We start from the raw sequence: 19,361 nt of genomic DNA on the forward strand, positions 1-19,361 counted from the left end.
GAGATAGGAAATGGAGGTGTGGCTTGATGTGGGAGAAAGGGATAGGTGAGACGAAGAACAGGTTAGGCAAGTTTTGTTTTGAAGAAGAGGCTGTATGGCAACAGTACCAAGTCAGCTACTGAAGACCACTTGAGTAAATAGCTTGCCAAGCCTTGGGTTTTTTTCAAAGCTGGAACAATGGAAGCATTCTGGGTGTGGCTACCTCTCACAGACCAGGCTTTCTAGTTTTTAGGTTTAGCTTTAAGCTGAAGCTATTGGGGTCCCAAATGAGTTGGAAGTTTCAGTGAATGTCTCTCGGCCCCTACTCTTTCTGAATTTTCTCTTAATGTTTTTTTTCCTTCCTGGATTGTAGAACTCTATGTGAGAATCTGTATGTGAGTTCTTTTTGCTGAGGAGTGTGTTTATGGGATGTTACTATATTGGAACAGTTACTAATTAATAGTTACTGTATCTTTTATCTGTTAATTTTTCCAGCAGCATTGTTATTTTCTATTCCTCTTTCTTTGGATGTGTGTTAACTACAGTGTTTAAATAAACTGTGTTTTGCTTAATGTCGAGTAGTTTGACCAGTCACATTGCATAGGGAACAGACACTTTATATTTGCCTTTGAAATAAAAAAAGTTAGGGTCTAGGCTAACTTCTTAAAATATTTTGAGGGAGTCTGATCTGGTCCATAACAGAAGCATATTGAGATGTTTCTGACATAGGACACTGTACAAGTGCAATCTGTTTAATAAGTGCAAACGGTAATACTAATATTGTTCAGCAGATACAAATGTTTCTTGTCTTTTCTCAAACTAGCTGTGCCCCCAGTACTGGCCAGAAAATGGTGTCCATCGGCACGGACCCCTGCAGGTGGAGTTTGTGTCTGCTGACTTGGAGGAAGATATTATCAGCAGAATATTCCGAATTTACAATGCAGCCCGAGTAAGGACCTGTTTTCAATCACACTCTATTGAAATCTTCATAAGCCTTTTCAAATTTGACATTTCATGTCAAAAAAGGGAGTTTTTCCTTCCTCGCCAGCATTCAACAGTGGCTCAGAAGTGAAGTGATTAAAACCATGGCCAGGTGGATCTCATTGATAATGAGATCCTTGTTTGGGCTTGTAAACCTGGGCCAATCAGGGAGCCCTGGCTGACAGATTTAAACAGATTCAGAAGGTCTCCTCAATCTTGGTTGATCACAGCCCATGTACAGTACATATGTAAATAAAGGGTGTCTAGGTGATGCGATACTGGCTCTGTTCAGTTGTTTCAAGAAGGAACATTATGCAAGATCTCCAAATATTAATGTATGAAGAATATGAGTTTTGACATTGTACTCAGTTTGAGAAACCACACAAATCAATCATAATTCAGAAGCCTACTTAAATCCTGAAAATAAACCTATTTTAAAAAGTAATCATACTTTAATCGGTAACTACAAATTGAAGAATATATTAAAAATTCCATTATAAGAATGAAATGTTTGTTGAAGTGGTATCATTTTGCTATGGGATTGTTATCAACACTGAATGCATTCCTGTTAACATTTGTTTATCAATTTTTTTTTAACCATGCATGAGTTTAAAAATTGTGCAACAGAAAAAAAATGTTCTTCTGGTTTAATACAAAATACCTTAAAAACAGGACACATTTTAACCTCTTCACCATCACTGGTGGATTCACCAGACTCCACCCACCCCACATTATTTTCAGTTTAATCAATATTTATTATGCAGCTTTTAACTGATTTAGTATTTTTGGGTTGATAATATCATAATAATCAACTTATAAATCCGTCAATCTAGAGACCGGCTGCAAAATAATAACAGCGTGAATTAGGCGCTACATAAATGCAGCTGAGGGTATAGAATGGATTTTAAAATAGGATGCTCTTGAACACTGTCTCTGGCCATTAGCTTTGAAAGGTAACAATATTGGCATGGGGAGGGAATGGTGGACAGGCAGCATAGGAGAGCTGTAAGATTCTAGGAATCAGAAGGTTACAATCTCAGGAAAATTAAGCTTGCTCACTTAGAGAAAGATAGGTTTTCTTGATTTGTTTATTAAATGGTGCTGAAATGTCAGTGATTTTTGCCAGTTTGATTGGTTTGTTGTCCTGTTAATCAAATTAATATTTGATCAGGTTATCCACCTCAATTCTCCTTTTCTGAAACTAACACGGCATATGCTGGAGAAACTCAGTAGATCTGGTAGTATCTGTGGAGAGAGAAACTAAGTTAACAGTTCAAGTCCAGTATATTTTCTTCCGAACCTCTTCTTCTCTCTCATTGAATTTGTTCTCCATCAAAATTTCCTGTACCATAAAGTAAGAACAGGCAAAGAGTTTGAAAACAATAGCTTTAAATTGAGGGGTGAAAGATGTAGGACAGATGTCAGAAGTGGTTTCTTTACTCAGAGAGTAGTAAGCGAATGGAACGCTTTGCCTGCAACGATAGTAGATTCGCCAACTTCAGGTACATTTAAGTCGTCATTGGATAAGTTTATGGATGTATATGGAATAGTGTAGGTTAGATGGGCTTCAGATCGGTACGACAGGTCGGCACAACATCGAGGGCCGAAGGGCCTGTACTGTACTGTAATGTTCTATGTTCTATGTTCTATAATATTGACCCTTCCAACAACAGCAATTAGAAAAATGGTAAATGGCCGCACTTTACTTTCAGAAAACATTGGTGCTTTCTTAATATTATTTTTAACCAACCTCCAGTTACGTCAGAAAAAAGGTTTAAATAAGATTATGAATGAAAGTAAATATAAATAAATAAAATTGACCATTCTTATTCAGTGATGCGATTTCTTTTCATATCTTCCCGTTGGCTGATGTGTGTGTGCTCAAACAGCCTCAGGATGGCTACCGAATGGTTCAGCAGTTCCAGTTCCTTGGCTGGCCTATGTACCGTGACAACCCTGTCTCGAAGCGTTCCTTCCTGAAACTCATCAGGCAGGTGGAGAAGTGGCAGGAGGAATATGATGGTGGAGAGGGACGCACCGTTGTACATTGTCTGTAAGTGCATTTTCTCTTCTCCAGCATAGGTTGCATTTTGTTTACGCTTTTATTAGATTGTGGAAATCCCCTCAAATAACTGGATTCCTATTTTGTGTCCCTGGTGTTGATGTTATGGGAGAGGTAGCCTTGCAAATGTGGTACATGTAGGATTGAGGAGGTTTATCTGCATTGCTTGCCACCTTATGATTGTCGACGTTGTACCTTTATACTCTTCCTTTGCAGAGAAAGATTGACAGTCAGCCTTAACATCAGAGCATTCCATCCATTGCCATGACTGTCTTCATACCAGTCAGTATGGACCAGTATGACAATGGGATTTCAGTGAAATGCCATATGAAGGAACAGGAATTAGGAGAAAAATAGATTTCACTTATCCATTGAATGTTAACCCAAAATTCCAATTCAGACCTCTCATCATCAGCTTCTGGCCTGTCTGGAACAAAGCTCCAAAACAAGAGTCAGGTTTGGGAATGTTACCTGTGAAATGAGAAGGCAGATTCTATTATTCCACACAAAGTACAATTTGCAGCATATGTTACTGGGAGTTGAGGCCGTAAAAATCTTAACATTATGGAGTTTTTGAGCCCATGGATAGAATAATAGGTTTGAACACAAGCACAATCCCACAGGCAGGATTTTGTGTTTTGGGTCAAGAACCAGCACTGGAGTCAAGTGCAGGACCCTACATCACTGTTTCTAGAGTTGGCTAATTCCTTGATGGGCTCTGCAAACTGTGGATCAGCACAAAATGGGCACAAGAAGAGCTACAGCCTGTAGTTGTTGGCAGGGGAGAATGCACTTCTGAAATAAAATTGGCCACAGCTGTCAGCCATCCAGTGAGAAGGGGGAATCTGAGATACATCTCCACCCAGTACCCAAACTGTCAGATTCCAGCTGATCAGCTGAAAACATCATAATTGGCATCTGATCAGTTGCCTTACTTGGCTTCTTAATGACCTTGAACAATTGTCAATGGGCAGGAAGACATTTTTGCCTTGAATCTGGACTCCAGGAGAATGGCTGTAAGGAACAACAATTCCAATCACCTTTGCAAAGTTAGGTGCCTGCCAGTGTCCATTCCTTCTCCACAAATGCTGCACTATACTTTCTGGCTGTCAGCCAGGTACCGGCTTCACCAGGATCAGAGAGTCGGTGAATCAACGAAACACCTTTCTGACCGGTGACAACAGTTTTCCCTCAGAAGGACAGGAGCACCGAATGATCCTTCCTGCTTCCCCAGGAGGGTCTAGATTTTGACTCTTGTTCAGATTGATGTGACGGAAGTCTCCTCACACGCTACTGAGAATGTGCAATTCACATGGTCTCAATCGCAGTGGCAGTGGATTATTGGCACTAGTCAGCTCGATAATCTGTCACAATCTAGCACGATATAGTCAGTCTCACTCAAGCATGTACAGTGTAGGCCATGGAAATGTCAATGAAGGAGTCAATCTTTCTGAATAAAAAATTCTGAGAAAGGGTCACCGGACCCAAAATAGTAACTCTGATTTTCTCTTCACAGATGCTGTCAGACCTGCTGAGCTTTTCTAGCAACTTCTATTTTTATTCAACCTTTTTGAAACTGGGTTCAAATTCAATTTTAGAATTATGAGGCAGGAGCCTGATCCTACTTCTACTTTTGACTTTCTTTCACAATCGGGTTTAATTTCCTACTTTCCCGAGATTGTCCCAACTCCTGTGTCCTGGGAATTCCTAACTCTTCACAGTTTGGCTTTGCCTCCACTAACGGGGGGCTATATTGAAAGGGAGGCGATGGCCAAGTGGCATTCTCACAAGACTAATAATCCAGAGACCTGCAGGGAATGTTCTGGGGACCTGAGTTTGAATCCTGCCATGGCAGATGGCAGATTTGAATTCATTAAAAAACTGGAATTAAGGATCTAATTGATGATTTTTGGAGAAACCCATGTGGTTGACTAATTCCCCTTGGGGAAGGTAGTTGCCATCCTCACCTGGCTTGCATGTAACTCCAGACCCACAACATTGTGGTCGACTCTTACTTGTCCTCTAGTCAATTGGGGAAGGGTAATAAATGTTGGCCAGTCATACCCACATTTTGTGCAAAATAAAAGACATTGGATGTATGTGTTCATGAACAATTGAACTGGCAATAGGTCAGGAAGCCGGACACCAAAGGAGCGCACTTAAGTGATATTGTTTAACAGTCATTAACAGCTGTTCAGAATATTGAATCCGCTTTCGCTGCTTTTGCTGTATCTGAAACTTTGACAGTATAAACTGGAACACTGATCCACCATACAGAATGAGTTCAATGAAGTTTCTTTTCTCCCACAGCTCAAAGGCATGAAACTGGTCAGTGAAATCTTTACCATCGTGCCGGAGTAGAGTTTGAATTCAAAGTGACCAGCTACCCCATGTTTTATTGGAATGGCCTATAGGGTATATATTTGTGGTGCATTCCACAAGAATTCTCCCTAGGATGCTATTTCACGACCACATTGCCACACTTCCATCAAGGCAGGAAGCTTAAATCCAATATTTCACTGGCCATCATATCATCTTCCCTGGGGGGCAGCACTGGGGTGGAGTCAACTCCACTACCTCCAGAGGCAGTTCACAAGTCAACTGAATGGCAAGCAGGTCCACTGTGGTTAGACTAAAGATAGTGGAGCAGAAGGAGATTCCACCATTCAATGAGTTCAAGGCTGATCTGACAATCCTCAACTCCAATTTCCTCCCTTTTCCCAATAACTCTTGATTCCCTTATTGATTCAAGATATATCTATCATAGCCTTGAATATTCTTAACTATTCAGCGTCTACTACCTTCTGCAGTAGAGAATTCCACAAATTCACTGCACTCTGAGAAAAGAAATTCCGTCTTATCCCTGTCATAAATGACTTTATCCCTTTATTCTGAAATTTCGTGACCTGTGGTCGTAGACTCTTTCACAAGGGGAAATGACCACTCAGCATCAACACTATTAGGTTCCCTAAGAATTTGGTATGTTTCTATAAGGTCACCACTCATTTTTGTAAATTGAATCTCATCAACCTTTCCAGTGGGACAGTGGTTCAGCAGCCTCACAGCACCAGGGACCTGCGTTCAGTTCCATCCTTGGACGACTGTCTGTGTGGAGTTTCCAGATTCTCCCTGTGTCTGCATGGGTTCCGGTTGGGCACTCCAGTTTCCTCCCACAGTCCAAAGATGTGCAGGTTAGGTGGATTGTCTGTGCTAAATTGCCCATAGTGTCCAGGGAGATAGGTTGACTGGGTTATGGGAATAGGGTTTGGGTCTGGTTGCGATGGTCTTTTGGGGGTCAGTGCTGATTTAATGGGCTAAATGGTATTGTTCTGCACTGTAAGGATTGTATGATTCTAAGATAAGGAAAATCCTTCTAAACCGAGGATTAATCTAGTGAACCATCTCCTCACTCCTCCAATGCCAGTATAATTATCTTTAGAAAAGGGGACCAAAATTATTCAATTTATTCTAGGTGTGGTCTGACAAGTGCCTTGTACAGTTTTTTAACAAGATCTACTCCATCCCTTTTGAAATAATGGTCAGCATTTCCAGTTCCTCCCCTAATATCCACTAAACATGAATGCCTGCTTTTTTGTGGTTCTTCTCCTGCTGACAAATTAAAAGCTAAAAGGTTGAGCACCACAGTCTTACCAGACCATATGGCCGTTCTCTCTTTAGAGAGAGACAACTGTTGGTCATTTAACCTTAGACTCACCACACCTCAAGCAAGGACAGAGCTTCACAAGGAGAGTCTTTCATGGTAACCTCAGCCGGTGCAGAAATTGAGCCCATGCTGATGGTGTCACTCTGCATTGCAAACCAGCCATCCATCCAACTCTATATCTCAATGTTCTATGACTCCATGACTTCTGCATTCAGGTCCCACCCCATTTTCAAAGCCGTCTGGAGTCAATCCAACCCCATGAAAATTTGGCCACAGGCATCCATCCTGTAATCTTCAGACTCACTATCTGTTGCAGCAGTAGGCTTGAGGATTGAATGACCAACACCAGGAGATACTGTGGCTTATCCTGGAAGGTGATGGTTGCTTCATTTTTGTGGCTTTGCTCCTGCCTGCCTGTTGAATATTCTCCTGACCCTGCCTGAAATTGGAACCACACATGCTGGCAACAAAACCAAAGTGGGTTCATTTTTGTGGAAAGAATACCTGCTACTGAGGAGGAGGGGGGAGGAAGAACTAATTGTCATATATATGTGGGACAGAGGGCTAATAGCAGTGTGAGATGGGGGAACTAAATACATTGCATGTAGTGGGGAGGGAGCTAATACTTGTTGGTTGGGGAGAGGGGATAATTACAGCATCGGGAGGAGAAGGTCTAATATGCGAGATAGGGAGGGGAAGATGGACTAATTCCTGTCTGTAAGAAGGAGGAAGAAAGGGGCTAATTAGTTTCCATGGTGGAGAGGTTTAATATTGATAATCACTCTGTGTGGGAGAGAGGAAAATAAGAAATTACTATATTTGAAGAGATGTAGGGAAAAATACTGTTCAGTGGAGGGGGGAGGGTAATTATTGTGTGTGGAGGAGGGCAATTACTGAGTTTGGCAGAGGGCCACTTATTGTGTGTGTGCAGAAAGGGTGGTACTTATTTTATATGGGAAAGTGAAGGACAGAGGGTTACTTACTATTTGGGAAAGAGGAGATGAATCTAATTACCCTGTCTAAGGGAGAGTAAACTCAACGAAGCATTCATAATGGACTCAGCTGACAAAATGAACCTTTGCAACTACAGACAATAAAGCTGAAAAAACATTATTGAGTCAGACCGCACAGGAACAGATCCTTCAGTTCAACTCATCCAAGCTGACTAAATTTCCTAAATTAACTAGTCCCATTTTCCTGCATTTGGCCCATATCCCTCTAACCCTTATCTATTCATGTACCTGTCTAAATGTCTATTAAATGTTGTAATTGTACTCAATTCCAGCACCTGCTTTGGCAGCTCATTTCATACACATGCCACCCTCTGTGTGAATAAATTGCCCTTCAGCTCTGTTTTAAATCTTTCCCTTCTCACCTTAAACCTATTCCCTGCAGCTTCAGACTTTCCTGCCCTGGGGAAAAGACTTTGACTATTCACCTTATCAATGCTTCTCACAATTTTACAAACCTCTATAAGATCACCCCTCAGCCTCCTCTGTTGCAGGAAGAAAATTTGTATTAAAAATGGACATGGAACAACAGAAGCATTTATCAGGATGTGGAATCACAATTTACAAGCACTTCCTTAGAGGAATCTTCATACTTTCATAGAATCCTGGCAGTGGGGAAGCAGGCCATTTGCCAGCACAGACCACAGACCAACCCTTGAAAGAGCATCCCACCCAGACCCACCCACCCCCCACGCCATCCCTGTAACCTTGCATTTCCCATGGTTAATTCACCTAGCCTGCACATCTTTGGACTATTGGAGGAAACCCACGCAGACATGGGGAGCATTTAAGCGACTGCTGGACATGCACATGGACAACAGTGAATTGAGGGGAATGTAGGTTAGGTTATTTTATTTTTGAATTTGGATTATTCCATGGCACAACGTCGTGGGCCAAAGGGCCTGTACTGTGCTGTACTTTTCTATGTTCTATGTTCTATGTGCAAACTCCACACAGATGGTCACCCAAGACTGGAATCAAACCCAGGTCCCTGGCGCTGTGAGGCAGCAGTAGTAACCCACGGTGCCACTCTGCCACCCAATCCTGGAATTGCATTTTGAACCAATGCACAAGATTTTAGCTCCCAAAATTGAGTAGATTAGGGACCAGTCAGAAATTAAAACTTAAGTAATTTCAACCCCACTGAACCCAACTGATTTTAACAAAGGCAGGCAAAGGGATGGTTACCAAGCTAGAGAGACATACGACTCAATATGTGGCTTGCTAAGCCTTGATTTGTATTCTGTTTGTGCACCATTATGTTTGCTTCATTGTCGACTGCTCTGTGCTAGTCAAACATGTTCAGCATTAAGTCTATCAAGTTTCCTGACCTCTTTCAACATCACCTGGAACTAATTCCACATTATTCCTTCAGTAATCACAGACCCCAATGCCTGTGTTTATCCTGCCTGTCAGCCAACCTCGCTGTGTGATGTGACTTGACCAAATAATAAATGTTCATTAGCAATTTTTTTAAGTCCTATTTTAAAATTTCCCTTAGTTTCCTTGCTGCCTATTTCTCCTTTTCTAAATGCACGTGGATTTTTCCAAGGCCACCAGTGTGGTGCCCATTGATGTCTGATTGAATTTTGCAAAACTGCATTTACTTAGCACCTTTTTGTGATCTCATAACATCCCAATGCATCTTCGGGCCAATTAAGCGTTTCTGAAGAATTTTTATTGCTGTAATCTAGGAACTCAGCAGTCATTTTGTTCACAGCAAGCTCTCATAAACAGCGATGTAAAAATGACTAGTTAATCCTTTCAGTGATTTTAGTTGGGATAAACATATTGGCTGGCATATCTTGAAGAACTATGATGTTCTTCAAAAAAGTGCCATAGACCTGAAGTTGTAGACAGATTCTCAGCTTAACATCTGATTTGAAGGATAATGCCTCCAACAGTGTAGCACTCCCTCGGTTTTGCTACAAAGTGTTAGCCTAGACTCAGTGCTTACGTTTACTGAGGTGGGTTCTTGAACCTTCTCAGAATCGAGTGTGCTAATAACTGAGCTATGTCTGAAAAGGCCAATCCTCAATCAATCACCCATCCCCAACTACATATCCTTGGGGAAATGCTAAACAATACACCAGACCCAATTCAGTGCAGCTCAGATAAGGGACTGTAAATAGATAAACTGAAACCTGTGTGCCACAGTGTACTCAATGTTGATTCACATTTCCCTGGAGAGCTTGGAAAACGTGCCATCTGCTGCTTTGAGTGAAATAGATTGTGTGGTAATGCAGCAACAAATGCCATTTGGCAATCACTATACATTGTCAGCTTGTGAAGGATGAATTAACTGTGAGTTATGTGTGCACTGATAACTGGATCGCCTGAGCAGAGCATTGAATCTTGTCCAAACATTAACACACATGCAGGAATGGTGGAGGACGCAGTGGAGCTTTCTGTGCAATCAGTATCGTGTGTGAGATGCTCCGACACCAGCGGGCAGTTGATGTGTTCCATGCTGTGAAGACACTGAGAAACAACAAGCCCAATATGGTGGACCTGCTGGTAAGTGCAAACTCTGTATGCAGATAAATGCCTGTCGATTTTAGTTATTCTTTATGGATAATAAATGTGCAATTTTTGATCAGAGACCATGGAGCAATCAACCATGGATGGTTCAACCATCCATGGGCCTTCCACAATATCTCACTGTAACTTTGGTGAAAGATCAGTAAAAGGCCCAACATTGTGAAATGTTAAGAAACTTCAACGTCCCTCAGCCATCTCCCCACAACACCCACCCCCACCCCCAACCTCCCAACTCCCTGCCAACCATCCATCCTCATCACCCTGTATAGGATTTATTAGCAACTGGCTTCATAAATAAATATGCTTTCTTGATATCAATGATGGGACAGCTGAGATCAGGGGATATTGTATGGTAATCAAAGTTCTGCCCTCTTCCATTATAATAAGTGGCATTGAGTAGAGTAGGATACTATTAAAAGGAATTGTTCTCATCTTATCTTTCCCTCAATTGATTGTAGCTGGTAATTAATGCCTGTGGGCCCTGTTCTGCATTCATTGCTCAATTGGCTATATTTTTCCAATGTAAGTCCAGACATTGTGCTAGCAATGTATTCATTCATATGTTAATGACAGAGTTTGAGTGTTTAATTATATCCATGTATTTAGGAGTCAGTTAAGTGTATGTTCTTATCCAGAGAGAGTTTTCTCCCTATTTAAATATTTGCCAGCAGCAAGCTTTTGTGTATTTAAAAGTAAAGATCATTTATGATCTCAAACTTGCCCAGCAGGTCTCACACAAATTTTCATATACGTAAAGACCAGATACAAAGGAAGTTAAGAAAAATAATGAAATTACAAGTCATCATTTTCCTTTTACAGTAAGGGTATAATTTCATAGAAGATTTGATGCTTTATCCAGCAAAAGGAGAGCATTCTCAGTAATTTGCAAGGTTTCTTGTCCTTGAGTGCGAGATTATCTTCAATTGTATGGAACAGTATGGAGAGAATTATACGGAGCAGGATAGAGAAGAGTTCATCTATGACTTTCAAGATATGCTTTGCTTACCCTTGGCTGCATGGTTGCCTTGCAGTTGGTTTAATGTCTTTTTCTGATAATGCTTCATGTGAAATCTTTTATGGATCTTGACATCAGGATAGTGCTTTTCACTTTTACAGGGGCAGGTAACAAACCGGGATCTCTTAAGCATGTGATCCATTACATTTCCAAAATCCTTTTTCCAGGAAATATAGTGCTTTGGGCTTACTCATCTTGTGTTGCAGGCCTTTTTCCAGGGTTTTGAGACGACCAGGAACTTATAAATGAAAGACCTATTTTAAATAACCTTTTGAGAAGAGACACTGACTTTTGATATCTCTACTGCCCAGAGTGAAATAGAGAGATGAATTGACTGACATGTGACAATCCTGTTCTGTTGCTGGTCCATCTTTAACAAAGGGACTTGTGACTGTGACTGTGACTGTCTATATTTTAATATTTAGCTGAGCTTTGGGTCTGCCTGGAGCTGATATTGTCAAAATCACATGATGTTGTACCAGCTATCTTGAAGGCTTTTGTGTCTATTTTTAAAAATATAGTTTTAAAGTTTGCAGTATTTCCATCCCTGTACTGGGCCCAACACATGCAAGCCATCACAAGTTAGCCTAAACCAAGGATGGCTTTAGACATTAGAGTCAATAGCCACAGCATCTAAAAAGTAGCACAAAAGGAATAGGGGCGACATAAGCCTTGTGATAGAGAGATCACTGCCATTCTCAGAATTTTAATATACAGCACCTAATGTTCTGGCACTCTCAACAAACCTCAGAAAAAAGAACCTCAAACACTGCAAAGTTTACTGTATTATTATGTCCAACTACTATAGTTTTAATTTATTTACCTCAATGTAAATATACTTGTTCAATTGAATGGCCACATGAAATATCAACAGTTGATTCAACCTCGATTCAATTTCTCCTCAAATACTGCAACATCCAAGTAATCAGTTGAGTGTGTGCATAAGAAGGCTCTCTGCCGATAAGTTTTATTTAAGGCAAAGTTGCATTGTTAATTTAATGATTTATACTGTAAATAAAGTCTAATGGTGTATACCCGCTGTATTACATTTCTATTACTTAGTGTATGTTTTTACATTGTTTATGTAAACCTCTTGATTATCTGAAATACTCAGTGCCAGATAATAAAAAGTTAGCTGTACTTCAAATTTTAACACCAACAGCTTTGTAATTTTCAAAGCTAATTTGCAAAAGCGGGACATACCAATCTAAGGAAAGGAAACAAAAGAACTCAGCTGGAGCAGCAGTCCTCATGCCGATCTGCTAGAGACATTCATGACCCGAGCTCAACAGTGATTCCCACATCATCAAAAAAGCCCACCAGCAGGTCAGGCAATGGAGGCATTCCTGGGAACACGGCAGTTGTGTGAGCAATCATGACCTAAGTCTTTTCTCACCAGAATCAGGACACTGTTTCCCTCCAATCATTAAATGATCAGTAATCATCTCATTACCCCTCCCCAAGGATGAACATCATTAATATATATAGAGAGAGACATTCTTTAAACTCAATCTATTCAGATGCGTTGTGATACATCTCTGGAGCAAGTGAACCTTGAACCGAGACCTTCTAGCACAGAGGTAGGGACATTACCACCGTGCCGCATAAACCTACAGGCAGTAGTCTGGGACTCTGAGTTATCCATCCGATGCCATTAGCACTTTTCCACCACCTCCCAGATCGCCATTATGGAGTAAATCTTGCGCAGCAAGGCTCCCTACATTGACCTCCATACCCAGTTCTCCATACATCGCAGAACTTACTTCCATGAGTGAAATAATCTGACATTGATGTAACCTGTAAACTGTGTGGCGCACCTTTCACCAGCTACCTTGAAATTCACATCATCAGGCAGCCCAGCAAGGTGAATCACCAATAATCCCCAGTCTTCATGCTCTACACCAGGTATCACTACAACTATACGAAATAACAATCTGGTCAGTGTTAAGAGTTTGTAAAAGAACTGGATGAAAGTTGTTGAAATATTTTCCCTGAGTGAAAAGAGTCACAGATGGAGAAACTCCAATTCTTGGCAAGATGCAGCTTGCGCTGAGGCGTGTTTTCTGCTAAATTCCTTATATTCATACAAAATGCAATGGGCAAACTGGCATTTTTCATTTACAGGAAACACCCGATGCTGGTGCATGCTAGATAATGTGAATTTTACCGTGCATACCATTCTACTGATCAATGATCCACAACATTTAAACATCTAAATATGGATAAAGTATAAAATGACAGAAGAAAAGTTTAACAAAATGCTGCATTGTGTTTCTCTTTCAGGAACAGTATAAGTTCTGCTATGAAGTGGCAATTGAGTGCTTGAATTCCGGTTGATGCAAGATCCATGACATCTCTTGAGGTCCCTCCCGTCCACATCCAGAAAACAATGCACAGACTTCGGGTAAACTATGACAAGAGAGCTGTTTATCAGCGGCCATCAGTTCTACAAGCCAACACTTCTCTTTGTTTTTAATCACAAACTGGGTCCGTTATGGGACCTCAGAGAGAGACTGTAAAAAAAATCTGCTTGCACTGCCAAACATTTACTTTAATCCAGCAGCTCTCCATACTGCAGCTGTTTGATATTTAAAAAGAAATTGATATTCATATTAAATGTATGCACATTACTCAGAGCATTGTTAGTTAGCTGGTGTAACTAAAGAGCACAATTTTGTTTTAATGCAAGATATTTTACTGGCAGTCCAGAGGAGTTGACTAATATCCAGGAGTGAAAATTAGGAATAGGCCATTGACCTTCTCTGATGTATTTTTTTGGCTCTAAGTACAATTTTCTAAAAGACTGTTCCAAACCTCGCCAGCATTGTGTTTGTATCCCATCCATCTCTCACTCACTGGTTTGGAGTCTCTCCATTTTATTGCCATGTAAAATTATCTGAAATAATCTGCAATCAATGCATTTGGTGCCATTTTATTCTGTTTATGAATACATGAGCAAAGAAGTTGAGATCTCGAACCAGTTTCTTCACAATCTTCTGACTGCTTCTTTCTATGTTCTGATTTTCCTTTGTTATTTTACACACTTAGAACATCTTCATTTCTCCTTCCAATCTACATCCACCTTCTGCATTTTTTGATTATGTCTCTATGAAGTATTTTGGGGTGTTTCATTACGTTAAAGCAATTCCACAATAGCACCACTTACTGATACTGAGAATATAGGAACTAGAGCAGGGCAATCATTCTCATCAAGCATATGTCACCATGCAATGATACCATGATGATTAGTAGCCTTGCTCCACTCCCTCGATAGTCTGACCTAATCAATACTATCAATCTCAGTTGTAAGAATGCTAATCAACCCAGCAATTGGCAGTGTTTTAAGAGAGTGAATTTCAGATTCCCACTGTTCTCTTGTAAACCATTCCGCTCAAAGTTTAAGAAGTTAGGACTGCTTCAGGAGGAAATTACTTCAGTCAAACATTTGTGAATTATTGGAATGCTTGACTCTAGTTATTGTTTAAAGCTGGGATAGACAAACATCTAGTTTTTCAGGGAATCAAAGGATATGGAAAATGGGGAGAAAAGCGGATTTGAAGACCAGCTACAATTGTATTAAATGGTGAAGCGATATAGACTACTCCTGCTCCCATTTTTCAGGTCTTGGTGTTTTATTTTGATTGAGATAATATTTTCTCTTCTAGGTTCCCTAGCTAAAAGAAATAATTTCTCTCTTAATTTAGCAAAGTTGCAATGGACCAAATGGCCTCATGAGACATAGGAGCAGAAGTAGGCCATTCAGCCCATTGAGTCTACATAACCATTCTCAACTAATAATCCTCAACTCGATTCTTCTGCCTTTTTTTCCATAACACTTGATTCACTTATTCATTAAAAATCTGCCTGTTGCAGCCTTGAATCTCAGTACTGCATAAATCTTTGATTCTATCCAAGTGAAACCTTTTTTTAAAGATCTCAATCAGACCACTTCTCAAGTCTTCAAACTCAGCGGAATATATAACATGTGTATACAATTTGTTCTCAAATGCCAATCCTCAAAGCTCGAGGATGAGTCTGGTGAATCTGTCCTGTATGTTTGTTGTTTGCTGCCCTAGACTGAACGCAGTAATCCTGGTGGAGACCTGACGACAGTTTTTACAAAGGGAAGCACCAACTCCAAACTTTGATATCAAAGAAGAAAGACAAACATTCTGATTCTTAATGCTAAAAGTGCCAGCAATTTTGGCTGCAAGAGTGGTAACTTGTATTGAGGTGATGGCACAGTGCGCCTCTAATACTGATAGGTGCACTAGTGTTTCATTGACAGATCTGCACAACAGCTGCTGGAAGAGGAAGGCGCTAGTTAGTAGTATCACCCAACAGTCAGTTACCCAAAGGAGGAAGCCTGACACAGGATTGAGGCAGACAATGAGATCAATGCAGTAAGTAGTCCCTATGGAGCCGCTGGCTTAAGTTTCGCGAGGTTGGGTGCTGCTGGCATAGTGATAGCCTCACTGTACTGCTAACCCAGTACTGCCAGGCTAATATCTTACGGATGTGGGTTCAGAATTTCTCAAATTAAGATACCGTCCAATTAAAACTTATTGAAGCCTACAAGATTCTTGGGGGCCTTGAAAGAATAGTTGCAGTAAGGTTGCTTCTCCTTGTAGGAGAATTTAGGAACAGAGGACATAATCTCAGAATAGAGCACATTATAGACAGAGAAGAAGAGGAATCTGCAAAGTACTTTACCGCAGACGCTGTTAAGGCTGGGTCATTAAGAATAATCAAGGCTGAGATGGACAGATTTTTAATTAGTAAGAGGTTCAAGGCTTATGGAGAAAAGGCAAGAAAGTGGCATTGAGCATATTGAGATCAGTCCAGATCTCATTGAATGGCAAGGCAGAATGATGGATTGAATGGTCTACTTCTGCTTCTAAATTCTTTGTTTTCTACATCGTTATATATACCAAACTAGAAAACTACCATAAGTAGGCCATTAGCCTTGAATAAAATAAAATCTTAATGTTGAAAAACTCCTTACAGGACTAAAAAGGTTTTGAATATAGAGCCTTGAAATGAAAACGCAAGCAGCTTCACCTTCCCAGTGGGCTTCTGAGCCCAATACCAAACTAAGATAGAAGCCTCCAAATGCTGACTAATCATTCATTGTAGTTTACCCCACAGCAGCCAGTTCATGATCAGAATGTGGGCTTTCAAAGGTGGAGGCCCATCAGAGACTTTCTAACTTGAACGTAGTGGCAGGATGTAACAGACGTTGCATCAGAAGAGGGGACGATCTTAAATGGAGGCACCCATGCTTTTACCAATGCAGCAACCTGGCTGCTGCCACTCGGGAGGAAAATCTTATTGGCTTCACTTTGTGGAACTTTGCGAAAGGACATTAAGTGACCTGGGTTGGTCATCCACTGCCCCGCATCCCCTAACCCCAATCTCTGCAGCTTGGCGTCTGTCACTCCAGGAGGGTGAAGTCAACATGTAACCTGGTGTTGATTGATATTGACAGGCCACCACCATTCCCAACCTCCTGGGGCTTGAGAGTTGGGGACTAAAGTGTGCAGTCAAATATGACCCTGTGATTACCCACAACTCACTGTCCAGCTGCTTAAATTCCAGCGTACTAAAGCTCAGTGAGCAATATTGGTGAGTAAGAATGAACTTCTTGAAGCCAGATTGGCCCTAAATCGCAAATGGCCTCAATGGTTACTCATGACAATCACCAATTCCATGGATAAAAGTTGTTTATTATCCTAAGCTCGACAGCCAGCATCCCTTCACTACTATGAAATTCTGGATACCCTGATGTACCATATCATAAGTAAGCTAATGAGATGCCAAGAATTTAAACAAAAGGGTAATTCTCTTCCCTAGCTAACAATTCCATCACCCTCCCTGGCTGACGATCTCAGGCTGAGAGAGCCTTCTGGTGGTGTTCTGAATTCAGCTCCTACCCCGATACCTGTTCGATCACCAGAATCAATTCCCTCCATCTCTGCATCCCATTTTCCACAAGTGATATTGAAAGCCTCATCTCTGCTTTTGAAGCCTGAAGGAGGATAGGGTGCCGTACTGGTAATCTCACATAGTTAGTAATCGCAAGGGCCAGGCTATCTGTGAATTCAAATCCCACATTGACAATTGGCCAAGTTCAAATTACATTAATAAAAAGAATCCAGTGCTAGTTCATATTATCATGACCATGACAACTATCACTGATTGCTCCTGTTAAAACATACGTTTACTAATGCTCTTTAGGAAAGAAAACCTGCCATTCTCACCTGGCCTAAATGCAGGTCCAGACCCACAGCAATGTGGTTGACTCTCAACTGCCCTCCAAAAAGACCTAACAAACCATTTAGTTCAGGGGCAATTAAGAATGGGCAACAAATGCGTGCCTTGTTGATTCACAGCCTCATATAATGCTGACCTTGGTAACGTTGATTTCATCTAGCACACGCCCTGTGCAATGTATTCTGTATGCCTCTGACTAAGTCTTTTTGATCTTTAGATCCTTGTTTACCATGATCTGCCTGTACTGCTCATAAATGAAGCTTTTCACTGTACTTTGGTCCACATGACAATGAATCAGGCAATCAATCAATTTTACAAAAGGCTCAAAGCTCTCCTGATTGGCCTTCCATCATGTGCCAACTGTGTATGAAAGCTTATCCAAAGCTCTGTTTCCTGTACCCCAACACAAACTAAACCCCCTCTCTTATCACTCCTGCATTTACTGACTTTCCACCTCAAGACACTGCCGTAAATTAGTTCATCTTTCTTTAAGCAGCAAGGTCAGCTCTTTCACATCAAACCACTCAGAATGCCCAAACAACATGACTGGTGCTCTGCAGGGCTCATATTATCAAGACCTTGATTGACTTTCAGACTCTGCTCTCCCTAAGCACTAATAGAGAAGGATCCAGCCAAAGACATTATTATTTCTTGTCTGTGGAAAATATTCATGAACTCTGGCATCAAGTCCCAATTGAAGAATGATTAAAGGAAAGAGAAATGCTTAAAAAGATTGAAAGTAGAAACGTACCCACAATTACTACCTTAATATTATGATTCTCATCCACAATGGGCCTGTACATGAAATTCTCCAGCCTCCTATTACATTTTAAGTATTCAGAGCCTCATTAAAACACTTTTTTCTAATCTGTGTTAATGGGAACTGCAGATGCTGGAGAATCCAAGATAATGAAATGTGAGGCTGGATGAACACAGCAGGCCAAGCAGCATCTCAGGAGCACAAAAGCTGACGTTTCGGGCCTAGACCCTTCATCAGAGGGTCTAGGCCCGAAACGTCAGCTTTTGTGCTCCTGAGATGCTGCTTGGCCTGCTGTGTTCATCCAGCCTCACATTTCATTATCTTCTAATCTGTGTAACCACTCATACCCAATGGCGTCTTTATGCAGTGTCAAAAGGAAGTGTCAATTCACTCTTCACTACCAATTATTTAAGCTCAGTTCCATCAAACCATTGACATTATTGGCAGTTGGAATATTTATTACTACCCAAACAACAATGATGCTATCAAGCTGAGGAGGATGCATGGTGCAGTATACTGCACATGGCTCCAGAAAGAATGGATTTTGACTTGGCAAACTAACTTTTATTCTCATTTCATCCTTTCTTACATTCTTCTCAAATTATTAGCATTTAATGCTCCTATTCTTTCTGAAACTTTGGTGCACCAGACATTTGGAAAACATTTTGAAGTGTCTGAGGAAATGATTGAGAAGCAAATCAAAAGTTAAAATGGTCCTTTTAATATGATAAATACATTGCTAATATGATAAATACATTGCAATGCTCTAGTTTCTCAAGCAATGTACAGGATGACACTGGCTTTATATCAATTAATTCAAATGGAGCCTGAACTCTCAGTAACAGCCATTGAGAAGGCTTTAATTGTAACAGTCTTGTCAGTTCCCACTGGTGTTAGTCAACTTCCAGCGATAAACTAGATTGCTTGTGGCGCTGGGTCACTGAACAAATCTCTGTTCAAGGATCGGTTTGTATTTCCATTTTGTAGGGAATACAGTTCTTTGTTAAATTTATTATCCTTATATTCAAAAGAAAATAACGTTTAGTGTATGTGGCTAATATAGACTATTTGTACAT

General features: G+C 40.7%; 1 protein-coding gene across 3 annotated transcripts in view; it reads left to right on the plus strand.

Annotated features, from left to right (window-relative positions):
- LOC125451651 (receptor-type tyrosine-protein phosphatase mu-like) overlaps positions 1-18,460 on the plus strand; it is an 820,886-nt gene extending 802,426 nt beyond the window's left edge. For all 3 annotated transcript variants that reach the window (XM_059646218.1, XM_059646219.1, XM_059646220.1), the window contains 4 exons: positions 803-928; positions 2,850-3,013; positions 10,078-10,213; positions 13,536-18,460. In XM_059646218.1, the coding sequence (XP_059502201.1) occupies positions 803-928; positions 2,850-3,013; positions 10,078-10,213; positions 13,536-13,589 (480 nt within the window). In that variant the 3' untranslated portion in view covers positions 13,590-18,460. The remainder of the gene's footprint in view (positions 1-802; positions 929-2,849; positions 3,014-10,077; positions 10,214-13,535) is intronic.
- Positions 18,461-19,361: the final 901 nt, after the last annotated feature.

The sequence above is a fragment of the Stegostoma tigrinum genome, chromosome 5 (assembly GCF_030684315.1).
Source record: "Stegostoma tigrinum isolate sSteTig4 chromosome 5, sSteTig4.hap1, whole genome shotgun sequence".
In the NCBI taxonomy this organism is placed as follows: domain Eukaryota; kingdom Metazoa; phylum Chordata; class Chondrichthyes; order Orectolobiformes; family Stegostomatidae; genus Stegostoma; species Stegostoma tigrinum.